This window comes from Melanotaenia boesemani, chromosome 10 (genome assembly GCF_017639745.1).
Source record: "Melanotaenia boesemani isolate fMelBoe1 chromosome 10, fMelBoe1.pri, whole genome shotgun sequence".
NCBI classification, from domain to species: Eukaryota; Metazoa; Chordata; class Actinopteri; order Atheriniformes; family Melanotaeniidae; genus Melanotaenia; species Melanotaenia boesemani.
In genome coordinates this window covers 16,184,819-16,208,654 of record NC_055691.1, presented here as the reverse complement: position 1 = coordinate 16,208,654, position 23,836 = coordinate 16,184,819, and the positions used below count along the sequence as shown (strand labels likewise).

General features: G+C 37.1%; 1 protein-coding gene across 1 annotated transcript in view; it reads right to left on the bottom strand.

The window, feature by feature from the left end:
• LOC121647077 (copine-8-like) overlaps positions 1-23,836 on the bottom strand; it is an 88,772-nt gene that overhangs the window by 7,211 nt on the left and 57,725 nt on the right. The window contains exons 7-15 of the mRNA XM_041996234.1: positions 18,696-18,759; positions 17,823-17,926; positions 17,073-17,177; positions 15,869-15,910; positions 15,089-15,164; positions 7,688-7,744; positions 5,904-5,965; positions 5,581-5,627; positions 4,038-4,219 (exon numbers count right to left, since the gene is read on the bottom strand). Coding sequence (XP_041852168.1) covers positions 4,038-4,219; positions 5,581-5,627; positions 5,904-5,965; positions 7,688-7,744; positions 15,089-15,164; positions 15,869-15,910; positions 17,073-17,177; positions 17,823-17,926; positions 18,696-18,759 — 739 coding nt within the window. The remainder of the gene's footprint in view (positions 1-4,037; positions 4,220-5,580; positions 5,628-5,903; positions 5,966-7,687; positions 7,745-15,088; positions 15,165-15,868; positions 15,911-17,072; positions 17,178-17,822; positions 17,927-18,695; positions 18,760-23,836) is intronic.

The window sequence follows — 23,836 nt, the reverse complement described above, 5'->3', positions numbered from 1 at the left end:
GTGAGAGGCTGGACTAGTTTTGGGAAGTCTGAGAGCACACAAGGCTGGAGACCGCCACTGGCTGGCAGAGAATTTCCTACAGCTTAACCAGGACAAAACTGAAGTTTTAATGATCAGTCCTGAAGACAAGAGAGAAATCATTTTTATCAAAATGACTAAATTTTAATACTTTGACTCTTAGCTGAAATGTCACAAAGACATGACTTTTAAAGAGAGACTAGGATCATGTGGGTGTTTTTAAATAGCTATTTTATACTCTTTGGAGTGTGAAGGTTTGTTTTATTTAAATATTCATAAATTGTTTTTATTATGTAAAGCACTTTGTGTTGCTTTTGCTGTGATAAGCACTTTATAAATAAAATGTGATCTTTTTATCTTGCACATATGATATCATGCTGTCCCTTGTACAGGAGCCTTTAGTCAATAAGAGGTTAATATTTGAACACAAACTGTTGGCAGGTCCGCAGGAGTAAACAGTAAAAAGAAAACAGTTTGATTCTCTTGTGCATAGGTTTGATTACATTTTTAAGCCATTTCTGGAAGAGTTAAAAGGTTAGATCTCGTTTGGAGGTCTGAAAGTTTGTACAGATCGTCACCTTCACTGATTTAGTGTAAGAAGAATGAAATATCCTTTTCTCATGAAGAGGAATATTTACTTTTTAATCAAGGGGACAAGGTTGGGACAGTTACATAATAGGATTACAGGCAACCATACAAAGAGGTATAAAAAATGTCCACCGCTGGGCCTACACCTCAATAATAAATACTCCAATATTATCCAAAATTAATGAAAAAAACAAACAAAAATAAAAAACAACAACTTTGTTTTAGCAGCCAGTGTACGAGACACGCAAGACATTGACTGTTAGTCCATCTGTTTCAGCATTTTCGCTAATAATCTCCTGATAAATATTGTAAATACTGTACTAAAAGTCTGAAAAGACAAATCATAATTTGGCTTGTTGGATTTAATGTTTTGGTTGTGGCATTGCACCTATAACCATCAAATTAATGTATAGTTGACTACCAGATACACAAAACAGAATTAAAAATAGAAAAAATACATTATTATTATCTCAGCAAGAAACCATCTTGCCTAACACTGCTTGGTTAGTTGCCATACATAAAAGTAGTGCACATGGACTCCTTTGCTTTGTAAATGGAGCTTGCATAATTACTGTAGATTCAGCAGGGGCCTTCTCCCACTGCTGCTTGCCAGCTGTAAGTTGAATCTTTAATGGTTAGATTAATTCATATCTGCCTTGTCTAAAGGTTCAGTGCCTCTGGGGAGGCTGCTACCCAACGCTGAGCAGCTGTAATGGAAGTAAATGCCTCTGGAGAAACATCTGGATGTGATAGTCGATCACGAAGAAGATTATTGAAAGCGGAGAAAGGGGTCAGAGTTGGCAAAGTGGTGCAAATGGATGGATGGAGGATTAAGAAAGTGAAGAACACGAGAAGGAAAGTTAAAACATTGCACAACTATAAGTGTTCATTGGAGAATAAATAAGGGTCTTTTTCTGATTCCAGTGAGACTTAGATTGACATTATATTGCCAATAAATAAATAAATGTGGCTTGTTCAAATAACTGAAGTGGTTTTTTTTGTTTGTTTGTTTTTTTCCTTCTTCTTTTTTTGCTGCCAATAACAAACCACCAGACTTGGCTTTCATCAGCACAGAGTGTGCAGTCTGGTTGGATGAGTTACTTCATGTTGGACAGCATCATTCACCACCCACCAATACTCTGTTGCCTGTAATTAGTCATGAAAGTGTCTGGATATTAGATGTAACTTTACAAAGATTTTTAAAAACATAGTTTTAGTAAATCATATTAATTTAGTTTTGCCTTTGATGGCTGATGAGCTCTTCAGTTGCTGTTAAGGACAATAAACTGATGTACAACAAACCCAGTTAACACCACCAGGTTAATGCTGTGTTGTCATTTTGAATGTGTTGGCTTGATAAACTTTAGCTGGTTTGGCATTTGGCACATCTGCAAACAGGTTTCTTCACCACTTTCTTATGGGTTTGTGCGGTGACTATGTTGCATGAATGAATAAAGTTTACTGGGATTTTATGTTGGTTTATGTTGTTGCTTTTGTGGATGTGGATGTGATTTTGTGGATGCAACAACAAAGCATGTTTACTGACAATTCTGGGTCCATGCAGTGACTTCCATGACAGAATCCACTCTGTTTCTGTTTTCAGTGTTGGACCACCAGAAGTCAGCCACTCAGTGCTGGTTGTTAACTCTGTCCCTTATGTAGAAATTTCTCTAATTTCTCTAATTCTTCCATTGAGTTCCAGATATAATTAAATGAATTAAAATGACTTTTTTTCTTATCTTAAGTGAGTTAATGTAAAGTACTTGTAGTAGACAACAGTCCATGGTTTCAGTTAGGGAAGCAGAAAGTACTTCTATCAGGTGAGGCAAGTTAACCGTTGCTCAGACCACAAACACCAGAAGAAAAAAATTGCGCCATTAAAAATGCTATATTGTAGTTGTGCACACCCAGACTATTTATCATCAGGCACTGTAACTATAAATGTGATTTAAGCTGGTGGTGAGCATGCTAAACGAGGCCATGTTGTAACATGTTCCTTAGGCGAGGACATGTAGTGAGAAAGTAAAAAATGTTAGATTGCAAAAGTGAGACATTTATAACATATTTTTTAGCATAAACCGCTAAAAACAAAAATCGTTTTAGGTCTGGGTTGATTTTGATGTTGAAACTCCATCTTCTGCTTGCACTTAGCTTAGTCTTGCTCCTCAAGAATCTTTCCTGACTCTCAAAAACTGAGAAAGCTCTGTCTGCTGTCCGCTGCACATAAGAAACTACTCTTAAGTACTTTATATAACCCCACTTCCTTTAAATAAAAATAAAAATAAAAATGATTCTTAAAAAAATCCCTTTAAATTGTTGAACTATTTGTCCAGAGAGATGACCACCATCTTTACTTGGGAAAACCTCTTGGGCCTGGTACACACATAACGATTTTTTGGCTGCGTTTGTACCGATTTAGCCTCTTCCCAACCTCAGACGGCAAACGCCTGATCATCGTGAGATTTCTCTGCCCAATTATCATTTAGTCTGTGGTGTGTTACGAGCCGATTTGTCCCGATTATCCGCTCCAAAATGGGTCGTAGCCGACAATTGGGAACATTGAACATGTTTAATATTTCAGAGCGGATATCTAAGGAACGCCAATGACTCGTGCATTGGGATTGCGTGGGTGGTGACTGGTACAGAATGTAGCCAATCAGAGAGCGAGCTGGCTGGGGAACAAGGAAGTAAATAAAGTCCGTGTTCACACTGTCTCCAGTCTGTTATGTTTTTCAGTTCTGGCTTTTTCTGTTATCAATAGTCCCAAGACCATCATCATTCCCTTGTCCTATATATCCCCTTCCATGCTGTGTGTTGTGTTTTCCGATTGTTACTATGTTTCTTCTTCTTCGTTTTTTTTTTTTTTTTTTTTGCATTTTGTTGCCATGGGTTGTTGCTATGGTTCTTCTTCTACGTTTCGACGTTTGTCCAGCTCGGAGGACTAGATTGTAGATGAGTTGCAAGACAGCATCTTTATGTTTATGCTGTTCTGTAATTACATTTTCAGAGCACACCACACACAGTACGATCAAAACTGATTTTTTTATCTTCACGTGTGAGGTGTCGACCAGATAAAAAATCTCATAAAATGATGTGTGTACCAGAACGTAGATGCTGGTCTTATACTGAATCACATTTTTGTTGTTGTCTTGCTGAAACTTTTTTAAAAATGTGCTTTTCATCAAGTTTCCCAGTTTGAGCATTTAACAATCTTTTCTTTGTTATGATTCAATTTAACACATTTTTTTTAATCCTCTCTAGATTACTGCATTCTGATATTTTATCAAAAAACATTTTGGTTACAGAGCTGTAAAAGTTTCTTTGTAAACTACATGTTATGTACAATACATGTACATATAAATGGAAGTATAATAAGTGGGAGATTTTCTGTACAGTATATGTGCCAGATGCTAAGTACATCATCTACTCACCAGGGGAAACTCATGAGAGACTCGTCCATCTGGGGGAAGCTTGGCACCAAAGCCCAGTGCAGGAAACAACTTGTCGCTATCGTAGTCCTGGATGATCTCTCCGACAGCCCGCAGCGCCATGGCGTAGTCATTCAGCTGGTATGGGCTCATGTAATGGAGTGAGGTGGGCTGGGATGGGTTGCCTGTGTTGCAAATGCACAATAAAAACCACATCAGCATCACACTATAATTATATCTGCTCACGCTGGGCTTTGATTCATATTCATGTAAAAATAAGGGGAATACAAGGTAGGGGGAAAAAATGGACTTTTAGTTGCACAAAACATTTGTCAAAGGCGCAGCTGGATGCACAAATAATCTCACTGCTTAACTTAAGCCTGTCTGGGTAGTACCAACTACTACTGCAAGTAATAAATACTTTAACACTAATAGTTTACTGAGCTACAGCTACACACTGACCCAAAAGGTATTTATTCCAATACCCAAAAGTGAGTAGTTCAAATATATTTTATAATTACTCTAAAATGGAAAACAAATTAAATGTAAAAAAAAAAAAGAACTCTCTAATTTCACTGCTGATGACTTATCAGCAGGGAAGTGCCACCTTGTCTTGATGTTGCTGAGTAGATGACAACTAGCTTAAAATGATGTGTTAAGACCTAGCAGGCACCAGATGTTTGGAGTTTTTTTTTTTTTTTTATGTTCTGATTTGTGAAACGTTATCATTGAAAAGGGTGCAATTTCTTTGTCACATGACTTTAGGTACAGTTGTTTTCTTGTTAAAATGAGTATGTAGCCTTGTGAATGAAGATGCTATGGAGCTTCAAGGCCCAGACTGACATGATTTATTAGATTTGGTTACAAAGGCAATATTTTGCATGATTTTGATAAAAAGAATAAAAGATTAATGAGGCCGATGTTATATTCCAGAGCAACTTCTGCTTGTAGTCTTTGAAATACATGATAAACTGATGTAAATATTTTGAATTTATGGATAATATCACCATCATTTCAACCACTCTTGGAGATGAGAATGTAAGAAACAGATTTAATGACGGTACAGAAATATATCCCTTCCTCCTGTGACATAATTTCCTAAATTGCATAACACATTATGAACTCACTTCTCCCACTAAAATGAGATCATCACTCATCTGTGACAATGTTGTCTTTGTGGAACAGCTTATTTATTCTATTCGTCATTATAACTGATATGAACTGTTGTGTACCTGTAGGAGTTCAAAAACCTTCACCACTGGGTGGAAATATAATTTGAAAAATGTGGGTGTAATGACACAAACTTTACACTCATGAGCGCAGAAGTTTAAAGCCGGAGACTAAGCTCTGACAGCCATTTCAATTTCAGCTGCTTTGTCTTTTCTTTTTCTTGTTAAGTGGGTGAAGTGTCATTACATTGAGATACCTGATAAGAAATGCTCAAAGACTTCTCATCAAACACATCTGATTGTTACCTGTCACACTTTTATCTGCTCTATACACTTAAAATATTTCATCTATATGAGCGGAGCTTTAAAACACTCACCATTTGAGGCTGTGAAATCAATTGCCACTGTGAAATTAATCTGTGTCCTACAAAAAAGAATAGATCACATGAGGAGAAACATGGAACCATCAATCATGTCAGATTATACCACAGCATGTTTTAAAATAAGCAGCGCAGCGCAATTAAGCAGCAGGTTATCGGCAGCTGTCGGTCTTAATATTGTAGCAGAGAGATAACACGGAACAGTAATCCTCTCAGCTGAGTCTCTGCGAGGCTACGCTGCTAACTGCAAGTGACATAGGATCTAATGATGAGAGTAATGCTGATGCCTAATCATTTGCTAACAATTACTGTGAACTTACCCGCCTCTGATGTAGTCTAGGAAGGACAGCTCAGTGTCCACCAGACATGAGAGGAGGGTGACCTGTCAGTCAGACAAATGGGATCATTTTAATTAAAGAGCCCATCACATGCTTCATTACAGGTTTAAAACTTTATTTTGAGGCTCAGATAGTAGAGCTTTATGTCCTTTGTTGTCCCAAAAAATATGATTTGTTTTGATTTTCAGCCCTAATTCCAAAAAAAGTTGGGATGTTCTGTAAAACGTCCCTAAAAACACAATAAAACGATTTGGAAATCTCATAAATGAAGTGGTTGCTACCTTTTAGTTTAAGATGCCAAACACACAACAAGGCAGGCACTAAGACAATGTATTTTTAGGTCATCTTGTCAAATGAAAAGTGTTTACTTTGGGCTCTCTTCTGCTTTACATCTTTCAGTAAACAGGATATTCACTGCAATTGTTCTGTCCATTTATTTCATATAGAATTAATAATTTGCCATTAAACTTAAATTAAATTTACCACTCATTGCATTTTTAATAAATGGTAGAAATCAGCCAATCATTAAAAAAAACAGAATTTTGGAAAAAAAGGATTACACTCAAACACTCAAAAACAAGAAGAGGTACTACAGCTGTTTACATGGGAAAAAGTTGTTTACATGGCTCCCACAGAGCACTTACTCAGTATAAAAATAATGACACATGATAAAAAAGGAAAATGGTGTGGGATGTGTTATACTAAAAGTCCACCTTTTAATCTCTGAGACAAGTTCAACTTAATAACTGTGGCTGTAGTTTGGGGGTGGGAAGGTTAGCTGTTTCCATATCCCTGTCAGCTGCTCCAAAACTGTTAAAGTAAAATGTTGAACACAAATCTGTCAGTGTTTATCTTTGCCAATAGATCAGTTCTATTAAATAAAAAAACATGCACTATCACTATCCATATGTCTGTCTGAAAGGGTGCTAAAAGTTTGCCATCTGCAACCCTGCAGGATCTTTTACTTTTGCTGAAGCTCTAAAACAGAAACGAGGAAAGAAAGAAAAATTACAAGTGTGATATGAGCTCTTCAGGTGCTGTGGTCTGTTTGTCATGAAATGTCAATAATTTCCATAATCCACTAGATATTTTGTTCAGAAATCAAAGTGTCAAATATCTTTAGGCTGCTCTAAACAGCTTTTGTTGTTGTCTTTAATTCACAGATATCTGAATATCATCAGAAATGAGCAAAAGACGTGGGCAATGTCAGGGACTGAAGGTTTTAATCATGCACAGTGAAGGTGCAGAACCTTTCCACGTGGGTAAAAAGATGTAAATTTTCATTTGATTCAAAAGAAAAATCTCTTAAAGTAAATCAAATATGTTCAAGATGCAGCATAATGAAGAGTATTCCTAATGATGGAGGGAGATTATGGTGAACTATTTCTGGAATCGTATTCACTAATCAGTTTTAATTGGAATATTAATCAGTAAGGTAAAAAAAAAAAAAAGATAGCTGGAGTCTTAATTACAAGCATGGCCAAGAGGCCTGGTATGCACAGCAGGGGTCTAAATTTGGATTAATTTCCCTTTCATGTCACATGTTTTTTTTTTTTTTTCTTTTCATCTTTCCTTGAATGTGAGCTGAAAAAATTTGCAAAAGTGCAGTAAAAATCTTATCACCCTGATGTTCTCAACTTTCAGTGATGCTACAAACATACATATTTAACATGTTAGAGAGATGAATCATTTCAGCAACCAGCACAGACTAAAACAAACACAGATAAAGAGAAAATGTGTAGAAGGATAAATAAGTTCAAACTCACGGTTCCTGAGTTTTGGTACTTCTTCTTCTTCTTCCCCATCTTTTTTGGATTTAGAACCTGTGAAGAAATCATTACCTTGAAACAGCTCTTGGTTTATTTTACCCTAATTGTTCAGCGAAATTAAACTAAATTCTCTAAAATAAATGTGTCAACACAATGCCTTTCACTATATAACAGACGGAGTAATTAGATTAGTTTCAGTCAGTTTCCTGCGTCAGACTATTTTCGTCTACTAGCCTCAAGACAACACCAGGACAGAGCTGTAAAATATTTCTTAATAATCTATTTTTTAATCAAAAATTTTGTTTGATAATGTAATGAATTTTATAAAAAAAAAAACAAAATTTTAAATGTAATAAATCAAATGAATTTAATTCAATTTACAAAATATTTTAATAATATTTAATATATTTAAAATTTTCCTTTCAGGGATTCAGAAAATATTTCTTTCCTATTTCATTTATTTTACCACATGCTCCTTCAGTTTCTAGGCTACAAAACTGAGGTTGTGCTTCATAAGAAGCTTTACGGAGTCTTAGCCTTCTGTGATTTAAGCCGTGCCTTAGCAGGCCTGACGAAACGGAAAATGAACTGCTTAAGGACAAGAGGAAGTCACAGAAGTCAGTCTTTTGAGGTACTGGTGCTGGCTTAATTTCACGCACTCCACATGATAATAAGGGATTTTAAACCTGGAACTTAGTATTCCCAGATAAGATCACTTTCTGACATGACATGGAGTGCTATACACCTTATTAAATGCTGAGATGATGTATGTGTACAATTGAGTATTTTTCTATCAAATTTTTTTTTTTTAATTTAGAAAAATATGCATGTCATTCTGTTGGTTTCATGTGCATTTTCTGGTGTTTTGTTCAGATTTAACAAAACATTTGTGGAGAAAATGCTGTGTGCTTAGAGTAATAATATTGGTTAGCCTGTTGCTGTGACCTGAACATTATCTGAGATTTGTTATATCCAGCATCTAAGAAATATCTGTTGGTTTGGGTAGCTCTGGATGAAGATATAGAGGTCAATGGATTCTACATATTTTCAAAAAGTATGAAGGGAAAGTTTCCCATATTCAGTATAACTTGGAATAGGCAAATTTATTCCATGAATGATTGATTTTGTTGGAACTATGTTAGCTCTCAAGATGTTTATTATTAGGTTTATTTATTTAACCAGGTAAAAAAATGTTTGAGAACCAGTTCTCATTTACAAACATGACCTGGCCAAGAGGCCCCAACGGTTTGTTAGTTAGCTACACCCTTTTCAGTCAGTCATTAGTAATTTTTATGGATAAGCTGAGAAGTCTGCATTGCTCTCACACAATGCATATATAGCCAGCGGCTAATTTTCAACTTTTTGTTCCAGCAATGTGCAGGATGCAAGAAAGATGCTGAATTAGTAATTGTTAGGGGACGCCTTGGTGAGAAAATCTGCCAAAGTGGCTTTAATGGTGGGGGTGCAAATCTTTTCAGTACTTAATAAACAAGACAAGCATCCTGCTAAATTTGAAAACTGTCAAAATTAAGGATGTTGTATCTGGCTTTCCAACCACCTCCATTTGCAAGAGGAGCCCACACATCCAACCAGCATCAAGTGAACGTGCATTTACAAAAATGAATTTAAACACAAACTTCTTTACTTCTTTTTCTTTATCCTTTAAGGCAGAATAAAGAAATTCAATAGAAAACTCTTGCTTAATATGTCAGTGAGTTATGAATGATTAAATTTTCTTTAAATGATTGAACAGTTGTTTGGCTAGTCTTAGTCTCATTCACACCAGGATAGTCTGTGGATTCTTGGTTTGCCTGGGTGGGAGATTGGGAATAATTTTGCACCTTTGCTTAGCTTTCATACTGTACTTCAAGCTGGATTTATACGGTAGGGCCGGTGTTCTGTCAGTTTATCAAACATTGTCAGATCAGCATACGCATAGTGCAAACTGACGACTGCACCTAACCCTAACCCGCATGCGCATTAACGTAATGTTTGCTGCTCTGATGCGTATGCTAAACTGACAGAACACCGGCGCAGCTTACACTTGTGAAATGTGCTCTCGCACTTGAGTGTATAGTTATGGCGTTTCAGTTTCTCCTCCGCAGTAACAGCATAAATACAGAAAAAAGAGGTACTACTTGGCCAGTAATGTGCACAGTAACTCTTGATTGATATCAGACCACTTTAATGTAGATTCTGCATTTTAAAAACAAGAAATGTACTCTAATAAATAAAATAAAATAAGTCATGAACATCAGTGGAAATTAAACTTTGTAAATCAACACACAAATCATATACTTACTGGACTTTACATACTTTCAATAAACAAGCATGAGACAAACGCATGAAACCTAAACAGTGAAGCAGCAACATGCCTGGATATCGTTTCTGATTACCGCACGTCTTCATCTGCAGTGTTAATAAATCCGTTAAAGCACTTGCAAAATCATACTTTCTTTGTTAATTTAGACATATTGTCACTTGCATTCGCGTACTATGTCGGTTTTACACCGAGAGGAAGAGCGAACAGAGAGAAGCTGAGCGAAATGACACTAACAGGCAGCGCAGTGAAGTGGTATATTGTCACTATTTGCTGAACACTGAAAACATATGCAGCAGCAAGTTCTGCTTATTTTCGAAGATGAATACGTGTAAATTCCGACTTTAACATTGTTCATTGTTCAATTCATTTTCTACAATTCAGAGTCTCAACCACTAAACCCATTGTTAACATTTTTTTTGTTTGTTTTTTGTTTGTTTTTTCCTGAATCATAGTGCAAAGCCAGAGGTCCGGAATACTTTAATACTTTAAGCCCTGAGTGTGTGTTTGTGTGTGTGTGTGTGCGTGTGCTTGTGTGTAGGTACGTGTGTTCATGTGGTAAAAAATAACCAAACTGTGAAACATCATTTTAATTTAACCAACTGGGGGAAAAAAGTTTTCGTTTGTTATTTATTTGTTTACATATTTAATTAAATGTGTTAATTAAACAGTTGTATTTAATTAAATGAAGTGTGTGTGTTTAATATTTTGTTGTTTGTTGAGATCTTCTGTGTTTTGCTGGGAGTCATTTTGGTGAAATGTGTTTATATTGGGACTGTTTTGTGTGTGTGTGTGTGGATTTCTAAACCTCATCTTTCAGTCCAGTATGACACTCTATTCCTGGTTTAGTGTGTTGTGGTTTGTTTCATTTATTGGTTTTATTTGTCTTTAATGTTTATTCCTTTAAAATTGTTTATTGTTTTTAAACTGTTGTAATGAACAAGTATTTTATTATATTATTTATTTCCTTGTTGATTGTTGTATTTTCTGTGTTGCTTTGTCCATTTATGTACAGCACTTTGTTTCAACTGTGGTGGTTTTAAAGAGCTTTAAAAAAAATTGAGTTGTGTTGAGCTGTGTTCCTTTAGTTCTTGGAAATCCTCTCTGAGTTTATGATTTTGTTCCTTGAGGTCCCTATTTTGTTTCTTCAGTGATTTGATCTTGTTTTGCATCCCATCACATGAGGATTCAACATACTTTAGTTTGTGCAAATCCTCTCTGAGTTTCAGATTTTGTTCCTCGGGGTCCTCATGTTGCTGCACTAGAGTGATCTTGTTTTGTATCACATGACATGTGGATTCAACATGCTTTAGTTTGTTCAAATCCTCATGGAGTTTCTGATTTTGCTCTTTAAAGTCTTTATTTTGTTTCTGCAGTGATTTGATTTTGTTTTGCATCACATAACATGAGGATTCGAGGTGTTTTAGTTTGTGCAAATCCTCATGGAGTTTCTGATTTTGTTCCTTGAGGTTCTCATTTTGTTGCTGTTGCTTTTGTCCTGAGCAGCTTCTCGAATTTGCAGGTCCTTTATCAGCTGCACATTTCTAATCTCTAGAATTTCTTTTTCAGGTTTACCATTTTGTTCCAGGGTTTTTTTTCTCTCTTTTTTGTAGGTTTTGGGTGTTGATCTCTGTTTGCAGAGTCTTGTTGGACATTATCATGGCGTCCATTTCAATTGTCTTAACTGTTAACAGATGATCTGTTTCAAGCTTGAGATCCCTTACTGTTTGTGTTTGTGAGAGCTCCAGCTCTTTGCAATGCTGTTCACTTATTGTGCAGAGTTCTTCATTTTCAATTTTAAGGTTTTCATTATCATCCTGGAACTCTACTTCACTGTTTCCAGACTCCTGCTTATAGCATTCCAACAGTTTTCCAAACACCTTGTCAATATAAAATCAAAAAGTTGCTGTTACCTCTTCCAAACTTTCTTGTCCTGAGCAAAATGTAAAAACGAGCTTCAGAATTGTTTTATACTGATCAGCTCTGGACTGACATTATTAACATGTTGTGATTGTTTCTGAACATTTTGCAGTTTATTCATATTAAATAATGAAAAAGCTGATTTCTTTATATGTTTCCATTGCTATGCAGAGTTTATCTACCAAAGGCAAGAGAGGAAAGCAGCTTTGCTCTACATGAAACACATAATGCACCAAAGTTTTGGTCCGCTACTCCAAACGAGCCTTACTATCCGTGGAAGCAGATCAAACAGCACCAGTGTGGATGTGCCCAAAGAATATGCAAAGAAACTTTCCTAAAAACTTTAGAGAAACTTTACATAAAACAGAATCTGTTTTTAGTTGGTTTCGTTTAGTGACTTCTGAGCTGTGGAGAGGTTGAGGATGAGGAGAGTTTTTAAGGATGAAGACTAAGAGAAAAAACATGAAATCGGGGGTTAAGATTATGTCACTTTGACTCTAGGCCAAGCCACTCCTGAGAAAATTGCAAGAGCTTATACGTGATTAGTAGCACCAGTGTGTAAAGAATCTGAAGTTGCATAGGAAGCTTCGTGTTATGAAGCCCAAGTTTTCTCTGCTTACAACCACAGGAGTACTTTGAGGAGATAAAAATAGAGAAGCAAGAGGGCTCCGGTAGCTTTTCTGATGGAACTCCTAATTAGTGTATAATCACCAGCAAATTCCTCCATGTCAGCGCATACAGAATATAACCTTGAAGTGAGTTTTTTACACTTTAACTAATTAAGCCAGCTTAATCAATAAGAAAATGCTGAATAAGTATGAGGTGGTAATGAACTCCCAAGAGGAAACAATAATCAGATGGGAAAATCCAGCTCATCTTAAAGATGTGCCCACATTAGAAAGTGCTAACAAAATATGAATCAAACAGAGGATCATTTCTGTGCTTCAAAATAAGTTATTAATTTAGAATTTACTGGCAACAGATTTATGAGAAAGATATTCCTCAAAATAAAACAGACTCATAGAAAACTAATTCCTCTCATTTATGTTTTATTGCTCACTAGAGGTGTGTGGTGGTGAATTTCTCTGCAAGTACACCTCCATTGTATTTTCCTTTGTTCTTCTTCTTTGGTTATTTTCCTAATGTTTTGTGTGGCTAACTTTGTGTGCATACACAAACCTTAAAATGATAATAATCAGCTTAAAGATGTGTGTTTTCCCTCTGCTGAGCTCTGTGGTTACAAGTCTGTGTGAGACATTCAGGCGCTGTCGTGTAATGAGGTCACAACTCTGTCTGACATCAGGAAAGCTTCCTGCAGAGATGCATGGAGCTGTGGACTTCTTTGTTCTTGGAAATAATTGATATTTTCTGTTTTGTGGCTTATTGCCGCTGTATTATGTTGTAAATGTACATTTGCTTCTATGTTGACCATCAGCTTAAATAGACCACAGAACCTTTGTAGCGGTTAATCTTATGCTTACGTTTTCTGAACCTAAACATGAATAAAATTAGCATTTGCAGTCAAAAACACAATCGGGCTAGTTTTCTGTCTTTAAACTGTACATAAACTGTTTCAATATGCTTTACAATCAGAAGTAAAAAGCTTCTTACATGATTAAAGTGAAATAGAAATAGTTTAAATATTTGGACTTGTTTTGGGTTCTCTTAAATTTTGAGGCTCATATTTGGAAAGTGTCTAAAATCATCCATCCATCCATTTTTTTCACTTATCCGATGTCAGGTCATGGAGGCAATAAGGTTTAGGAAAGAGACACACATACCCCTCCCCTCAATGATACTCTACAGCTCCTCTGAGGTGAGATCCTAAAAAGGGGGTTAAGGGCCTTGCTAGGGGGCCCACAGTGGTTCACCTTTGTTAGCACACCGGTGCCTCCAGACCCAAGTCCACCTCTGTAACCACTAGGCTACCACTTCCCCATAAATAATCCCTCCAATGAGTCCTGGGTATGCCCCAGGGTCTCCTCCCAGTAGGATGTAGCCAGAAAACCTCTAAAGTGAGGGGACCAGGATGCATCCTAATCAGCTTACTAAACCACCTCAGCTTACTCCTTTCCATATGGAGGAGCAGCTGCTCCAAGCAAGATCCCACCAGATGTGTGAGCTCCTCACCCGATTTCTCAGTTTGAGCCTGACCACCTTCCAAAGGAAGCTCGTTTCAGCTGCTTTTGGACGTTACCATATTTTTTAGATCATTTCCCAAATCTGCTGGCCGTATGTGAGGGATAGAACATAGATTGATCAGTTAATCTAAAGTTTTGTCTTTTATCTCAACTCTCTGGTCATTACAGACTGGTGCAGTGCCCTCATTACTGCTAACAAAGCACCAATCCGTCTGTCTATCACTGCTCCATGCTTTCATAAAAATAAAAAATCCTACCATTTCACTGGTGTTACAGCAGCCTCACTTTCTGTCATTATACAAACAAGCTTTGAAAATGAGATCAAAAACCAGTTTCATGGCACCAAAAACGTAATTTATCATTTAAAAATTGATGTAGTTCTCTTTTCTTCAATAAATTTTTAAATGTATTAATGGCCTTGCTACAGAACTAGTTAGAGAAATGATTTTTAAATTTAGATGTGCAGGAGCCACTACAGGGAACTCCCTCACTGGAACCTCTTTTAAAGGTCCTCAACTCTGGAACAGCCTACGAGCACTAATAAAAATGCTAACAAGTTTAAAAGCTTTAAGCTCTCGGGCAAAACAATGGTTGAAACAGAGTTATGCAGGTTTTCACTTGTGTTCTCCAAAGAACATTTTCATTTACCCTTGTCTTCCTTTTCATTTGGATTGTTAACTGCTTTATATGTTTGTTTTCTTGTATTTCTAATGTATTTCTTTTTCTTCCATTTTTTTCTTTTCCATTTATAGCATGTGTGCCTACCCAGCCTACCCAGCCTACCTAGGGAGAAAGCCTGCAGATCAGCCATGGCTCTAAGTCCTATAAACATACGTGCATCCTTACGTGTACCAATGATCATGTCAGGTTGAAATGATCAAACTAAGTCAGAAAATGGCAGTTTGTGAATTATCTGAGTTGGGATGAGTTTCAGAGTCAGGCCTGGGAAACCAGAGAATGACAAACTCTTCCATGTATGAAAGTACATCTGTATGAGTATGTGTGAAGAAAAATTACCTCATAGATGTGGAACTGGGACTGGCTTCTGGACATTTCTCTGTAGCTGGTGCTGAACTCGCCGATGAAGTCGTGGCTATAAAAAAAAAAAACAAGAAATAACTTTAAAATAAATAATTAATTTTTTTTTTTCCTTTGTATTTTATTTTAAGTCTTTAAATACAAGACTATCACTAATGAGGTCCTTGGTTATAGTAGTTGTGTGTGTAGCAGCCACTTTTATAATTTCATGGAAATAATCCGTGCAGTTACAATCAGGATCAGGTATTAATGGGAGCTCAGGGCAACGCGCCCTTGAAATGTCAAAAACTGTGTTCAGTGAACAATTAGAGGCAAACTGTTTCCCTGAATACTGAAAATTCCCAAGTTTCAAATGATAAACTTTATCGTTATTCCCAACTGACATTTTGATGGTAATGTATAATTAATAGTAGCTAATAGTGTTTAAAGTAAGCAGGAAAGCTGTCATATGAAAGGCTCTGTGGTGCTATTTTCAGCACACCAGGCTGCATGAGCATAATTTGTGTGTGATCTTTGACTAGAATCCCAAAGGCCCTTCTTTGCTTTGCATTTACACTCTTATCAGAGCAGATTTTTACTTTTCAGCAGTGCATTCTCAGAATGTTATTGACTGAACATGTCTCTAAATTATAAAATGGGATTTGCTGTTAGAGATAGATTACATGATACATACATGTAGACGCAAAGAGCATCGTAACTCACACTGCTGCATAAACAATGGTCACTTTAACATGCACAAACAGAAAAATGCTCCCTCACCCTCCATCTCTGTCCCAGTCATACACTTCAACCTTAATGCTCCTGCAGAGAAAAAGAAAAACATGGAGGACCTCACCTTTAATTTTAAGGCCAGTATTGGTATATTCTTGTTAAACAAGCAGACATTTCAAACACTTAGGTAGTGTATGTGTCTACTGCTGCTTCTAAGTGGTGGAGACATATGTTATCCAGTCTAATTTGCTATTACCTAAAGTATCAAAGGGACTTTTTTGTTGTTGTTTTTTTATAATACATTTCTTTGTCTTTTCTGTTGCCTGGACCAAAATGTCTTGTTGACGTCAGATGTGAGAGAAGAGTGGGCAGGTTGGTTGGAAATGACAGAAAAGCAACAGGAACTTAATTAACCACCACAATCAAGATATGAGGAATACTATTTCTGAATGAATCACAACACATCAAAGCTTGAAGCAGAGGAGCACTCCAGTCAACTGTCAACAGGAAACTGAGGCTACAATTCACACAGACTCACCAACACTGGACAATAGAAGGTGGAAAAATGTTGCCTGGTCTGATGAGCCTCAGTTTCAGCTGCAATATTCAGATGGGTCGGAATTTGGTGGAAACAGCATAAAAGCATGGATCCATCCTGCCTTGTATCAATGATTCAGGCTGCTGCTGGTGTAACAGTGTGGGGTATATTTTCTTGGCAAACTTTGGGTGCATTGATCCCAAATGAGCATCATTTAAACACTACAGTATTGTTGCTGACCATGCCCATCCCTTTATGACCACAGTGTAGCATCTTCTGGTGGCTACTTCCAGCAGGATAATGCACCATGTCACAAAGCTCAAATCATCTCCAACTGGTTTCTTGAACGTGACAATGAGTTCACTGTGACCTAATCAAGTGACCGTTGAGTGTATGACAATAGAGCTTTTTCTAATTGTCAAATTCTGGCCTGTTAAAATTAAAAATGACGATTTTTGGTCAACACTTCTGTTGATGTTTTGTAGCTTGCTTCAACATTTCTGCATGTTGTCAGAAACACACCACACAGCAGGATTGGATTTTTAATTTACTGAGGACTTAATTAGGTCTTAGATGTCTGTGAGCTTGTTATTTGCAAGAAATATCATTAAATGGTACTCAAGTGTTACTCCCCTTTTTCTCCCTTTTGAAACACAACCATCACCATTTCATGAATATTTGTGTTTACAGGATTCATGCTGTGTTTCACTGTACCTGTCATAGTCTCCATTGCACAGCGCCCTGACAGGAATTTTAAAAGCCTGCCACACAGGATCCAGAGTATTCTTTACCACCTCTGTTTTGTGGCAGATGGTATACCTATGAGACATAAAAATGTATTAACAGATTTAATAGGAAAACAATGTCTGCACTTCTTTTTTATTATTAATAAAAGATTTATTTAAAACAAAAAAGAAGCATTTTGATGAGGTGCAGCTAAATGCTTCCTGTTCTTTTCATGTGGCATCCAGCCCGGCTCTTTGTTACGAAGGCGAGTTGTTGTTATACCCTGCAGCACAACATTTAAGCTGCATCAGTAAATACCCAGCTGCACTGCACTGAAAGAAAATGTGGTAAGTGTGAGATGTTGAAGTCAACTTGAATGAAAGTATCTGCAGGGCAAAGAAACTAGGGCCTCCACTCAAAGTTTTCACTTAACTCCATCTTATCCATCCTTTCCCTTTTTATTTTCCACTTGTCAGCTCTGTCCTATTTTATCCGCTCATCTTCTGCTTCCTCTTGATGATGGATGGAGGGCATGTCATATATACATCAGCGGGCGTTACGTAACATCACATAGACAGTGTAGATACTATATCTGCGTATGAGCTTTTGGAGCATGAACAATCGTGCTCAGAATCTGTATACATTGCTGACATCTCCACATGCAGTGTGCACATTTTTGTCTGTTGAATCGACAGCTGCATTTCTTCATACAGCAAGTTGATGTCACAGGGAACTTACGATCCATCTTCATTACTGCGATAAAAAACTAGAAATGGGTCCGATTTTCCAAAGAAGTCCTTCTTATCCAGCTTGTTGCCACAAAACTGAAGCATCACTGATTCCTAAAGAAGAATGAGGCATGAAAACATAGACGTTACAATATAACTTGCTGATATTGAAGTATTATTGATGGTTGTTCATCAGCTCTGCATATATTCTGAATTCCCCCACTGAGTTACATATTTTGACCTCTGTAACTAAAAATGTGTATCTGCAGGTGCCAAAAGCACAGAGCTGGCCAAGAATGGCTTTTGTCCAGAAATAGCTGTTTTCCAAATGCTTTGTCCCTTTTAAAGAAAGAGGCATTTGAAAAGACTCCCAGCCGCAGCCTGGCTCAGCTCAAAGTTCAAATGCAGACATAACAGTTTCAAACACTGTGCTGTGTCTGGAACTAACAAGCAGTTTTTTGAACTGGCTGACAGCTGGCAGCGTGAATATTTTTTTCTTTTTTTGCCTACAGGGCTAACAGACATAAAACAATCCCAAGCCACCTGTGTGCAAAAAAAACTCAAAATGATATGTTAAACAAACGGAGTAACATAAAGAAAGATGGGGAGGCAATGCTTGAGGCTTTCGTGGCTTTCAACAGCAAGGCGAAAAAAAGAGAAAGAAAAATATCTCTACTTCATAAATTTGCTATTATTCATGACACCAAAAATGTAATAACAATGGCATGGCAAACTTGATTCAGATTTTTTTATAGTGTTAATTGTGCAGGGTACATTTAGGTGAGAAAAAATCGTAAGCATTGACTGTAGCTCAGTGGAGGACTGTCTAAAAGTCTAAGCTTCACTGCAAATCAATAACAGAAGCAAATCAACAGACTCTCACCCTGCAGTTGCTCAGCTCCTCCGCTCTCACTATGAAGATGCCACATTTCTTTCCAGGAATTCCACTAGAAAAAAAACAACAAAAACATGAGGATAAGAAACAGAAAAATAAAACACAGATCACACTGGCATCGCTTATTGTTTATACTATATATGAAACTCACAGTTTAAAAAAAAAAAGCTGGGGTGGATAGATAAGATGCTGTGTAAAGCAGAAATAAATAATCTATGCAATAATTTCTTAATGATTAAATACTTGAATACTTGAATGAAAATTTCTACACCCAATTATTCCAGTTCAAGATGTCAGTGGGGCAAGAGCATTTCTCAGCTGCTATCAGGACAGGTTGCCAGTCCACCACAAGGCCAACAAGCACTTAGACTCAATTCTAGGAATAATTTACACCAACCAGGCTAACATAAATGTTTTTGGTTTGTGAGAGGAAGCCAAAGTATCCAAACAGATATACAGACACATATATATGGAGAAAACACATAAACTCCCATTACCAAAATCCCATATTTAATTAAAAATGGTAAAAACACAACAAATCAAATGTCAGAATGAATGATGATGCACTTGTGCCACATAACCTCCTCTAACAGCATTTGGGAACATGCCATAGTCACAGTTTGAGCCAGTTTTGTCACAACTTTGACTTAACAGTGTGGACATTTTTCAAAAAGGCAACAGAAAAGTCTGAAACACTGTCTGGACTTTTCAGTTTGTTTGTTTTTACAATGCTAAGCTTTTGGAATACATGCAGAATGTGGTTTGTCTAAGTTGAGATCTTCCTTAAAAAAGACATATGAATGGGTAGCATATGTTGCTACTAAACTTACGTGATTCAGCAGTAATGACACTGGTGAGCAGATGTGCCAGTTAAATACGCCATGTGCACTAAAACATCTCCATCCATTCGCAGAGTTTAGCTTTTAAACTGTGTGCTGATAATAAGCTGCCTGCTCTTTATGGAGTACAGGACATCTATACAATCCAAACAAAACAAGAAGCTGTTTTCCATCTCTAAATCTATATTAAGTCACATTGGATCAAAGAAAACAGCCAAGTTTTGCACAGTAGAGTTTTAACTTTCTCGTATACACTATGGTCTCCCCCACAAATCCACCACAAGAAAGGAGCGAAGCTAGGAAATTTTGAAATGACCAAAAGTCAATGGTGTTTTTATTTTTGTTTGTTTTGTTTTTTTTCTTTTTTTTACTTTTTTTTTTTTTTTTTTTATCAAGCAAAAACCTTAATTACTTAATTGATAATCAGAAAAACAACAACTTTGAGCTGTTGTTTTTTTCTGTGGTCATTCAGCACTCCAGGTCAGTTACTTTGCACAGTCATCACATCTGGTGGTTTTCTGAGTTTTACATCCTCTTCATAAAATGTGAAGAGGTCAGACAGACAAATATTAGTGCCTAAGAAAACTGTTGACATGATGATATATTCAAATGTTGCCCTAAAATAAAGACTGTGGTTGTATGAACAACCATTTTTGTGAAAGAAAAACAAAAAAAAAAAACAAATCTACACCTGATTAATTGTGCTGGCATGGTGACACTGGCAAGCCAGATTTCAGCTGATTACAGCAAGCACATTTTACTTCACCCTTCTGATTTAATTCAGCTAATTCAGCATCTGTTTTGCATCCTGTTTTTCTCTAAACTCTCTCCAACCACTGAAAGTCCGTGGTTAAGTGGTGATGTTGACTCTTTTCATATCTGTTGCTCTGTCCCTCTCTTTCGTCCCCTTGCTATTTCTGATAAAGTCTTTTATTTCTTTTATTTATCAGCCTTTTTGCACAGTGTGTTGATATCCATCAGCTGCACAGTGTCATGAACTGAAACACATATTATGATGCTCTGGGCTGGAAAAAAAAAAGTGAAGTGCAGTTTCTCGGGATGCTGCAGGGCAACAACGGCTCTGGGAATGTACTTAATGAATGTCAGTGTGCCATTAAAACAAGTCAAAAGCACAGAGTTTTAGGGTTGCTTTAACATTTCATAATATTCTATATCTTTGAATATCATGCACTGAAATCAAACTTCATTTTGACACTTCCCACCAGGATTTTTGCACCTGACAACAGATCAGGTTTTTCTAAGTATATTATGCACTTAGTCTTTAGATATTTACCATAGACTGAAATATGTGTTATAATTTAACACACTTTGCTGGTTTAGTCAGATTTTAGGAGTGACTCATGCCATCTCAAGTTGCCATTTCAGTCACAACACATTACAATGTTCAAAAATAAAAAAAAACTACTATTCTCAAATAAAACTATGCATTTAAAGGATTTGAAACCATTTTTTTTAGATTTGACACTGTGTACCAACTCTGTAAGGAAACAACATATTATAACAATTATATTGATTCTGCTGCTCAGACACAAACACAACATACCAGCTTTCCTCAAGTGGTTTTATCAACATTTTATCTAAATTATGTGCTCTTAAACCATTTCAGCATTAGGATTTGCTGTGAAATTAGTAGAAATTACGCAGTCTACATGAATGATACTGTTCCTTTCTTCATGCAGGGAATAGTTATCACAGATGAAGAATCAGCAAAATGGTTTATATTAGAAATCATACAATGCAGTGTTGTAACATCCTCGCATCTAATTTCTCTCAATTTTTTTCTCTTGTTTCATCCGTAGCCTGATTGTCGAAATAAATAAAAATTAAGAGTGAATTAAAAATCCTCAGCAAAGAACTATTCGAGTAATGTAAGTAGATCAAGTGACATTTCAGTTGCAATATTTGTTTGCATGCTGAGCAGGCGAAGCGTAATATTCATCCAGTAAAGCCAAGGGAGACTGGCCACTAAAAATAGATCAAATGAATGCCACAGACTGCAGGCCTGATTCAAAACAAGGAAGGGCAAAGATAATTTCATTTGGCCAAGTACAGTCCAGTAAAAACACAGAAAGAAAACAATAAAACTGAGAAACTGCTGGCAAATTGAAGCAAAGCTTTGAACCCCTCCACACACTCACCCACCCCATCACCTGAGACTCACTGCCATCCTTTGATGAGCAGGGGAAGCAAGCAGTGAAATTAATTTGCTGTACGAACAAAGAGATTATTCAGTAAGGGGCAGATGGGAAGAGTGTGAGACAGAAGCACAACAAAAAAGAGAAGGACAGAATCACGGCGGTAAAGAAAGGAAGAATCAAGTCCCTATAAGCATCGAGGGCTGAATGAGAGGTTGTTGACTGAATTGAAAGTGAGCCTGAAAGCGTGCATGATCCCGCAAGTATCACCGAAATGGATTTTTTCATTACAATGTCTTTGCTGCTCATTATCAGTGCCTTGTACATAAGAAAAGAGTCTACATTTTATTTTCAATACAGAGTCAGGCATCCACGGGTCACCTTCAACCAATCATGCATCATATATATATATAGATATATATTTATATACATATATAGATATATATATATCTATATATGTATATATATATATATATATGGTCTCTCAGTCTATTTCAGGAGAACCTGACAGTTCTGCAAAAAAACCATTAGTGACACCCTCCACAAGGAGGGAAAGCCTCAAAAGGTAACTGCAAAAGAAGTTGGATGCTCTCAAACTGCTGCATCAAAGCACATCAATAAAAAGTTGAGCGGAAGGGAAAAGTGTGGAAAAAAAAGGTGGAACAACCACCCGGGATGACCGCAGCCTGGAGAGAGGATCATCAGGAAGCTTTACAATGAGTGGACTGAGGCTGGAGTTAGTGCTTCGAGAGGCACCACACACACATACGGATCCTGGACATGGGTTTCATATGTCGTATTCCTCTTGTCAAGCTGCTCCTCAACAAAACACAACGTCAGAAACGTCTTCCCTGGGCTAAAGAAAAAATGAACTGGCCTGTTGTGCAGTGGTAAAAGTGCTCTTTTCTGATAATCTGATGAGCTAATTTTGCATCTCATTTTGGAATCAAGATCCCAGAATCTGAAGGAAGAATGGAGAGGCAACAATCCAAGACACTTAATGCGCAGCGTGAAGTTTCCACAGTCTGTGTTGATTTGGGATCCGTGTCATCTACCGGTGTTGGTCCACTGTGCTTTATCAAGTCCAGAGATAATGCAGCCATCTACCAGGGGATTTTAGACCCCTTCATTCTTCCATCAGCAGAAAAGCTTTTTGGAGATGCTGACTTTATTTTCCAGCAGGACTGGGCACCTGCCCTGCAGTACCTCCACCAACCCCCTGGTACCTACAGCCATCTTCAATTAAAACCATGGCTTCTTAGATAGATAGAGGTCTTGGTGCACTGAAATGTAAATATCAGTTTTCTAAAAGACTGAAACAATTTTTCCACAATAATAAGTCTTTATTTTATCTGCATCTTTTATTCCTTTAACTTTAACCTTTAACCTGCTAAAGGAAAAACCTTCCCAAAGCTTTTCTGTGCGGTTAGTTGTCTTCGGTTTCGGAGAGGGGTTGGGTTGGATTTGGAACAAAAGCAGTTGGCTTCATTGGCTTTAAGAGTCTCCCAGAGGATTTCGTCTTTTTTTTTTCTTTAGGCAACAGCTTTCTTCTGCCCACTGTTCTCCTAAAGTCCAGTTTTGTGGTGGACCAGTTTCAAACTGATCCTTCTGTGGAGTCTTTCAGCTCCTTAAAGTTTATATTCGGCCACTTTGTCACCTTTATGATTAATGCCCTCTTTACCTGCTCCATGAACTTGGTGGCAAACTGTTTCTTGGCAGATTTGCTGACTTGCATTCCTTCCAGCAAAGGTTCTCCAAAGGATATTCCAAGTCTCTGAGATTATTCTGCAACATAAATCTAATCTGCACTTGTCCTGAACTTTATCCCAGAGCAGTTCGGAGAGCATTGTGGTCTTCAGAACATGAAACACTTTAACAAACATGTGGATTCTTTTGAGTGAATAATGTCACGTTTAAAGGAAATGGCCTACTTGATGGCGGTGACTGTAAACACGGCAAAAACAGAATACATTAACGCATGTTTGCTCAGACTCCAGCAGACAATCAGGCGTTACAGAATAATAAAGAACATCTAAAAATATCCAAATGTATCTGCAAAAAGTTAAAAATAAAACAAGAGCGTGTCCATGGACTCACAACACACAGAAAAACACACAGATTTGAAATAAAGTGA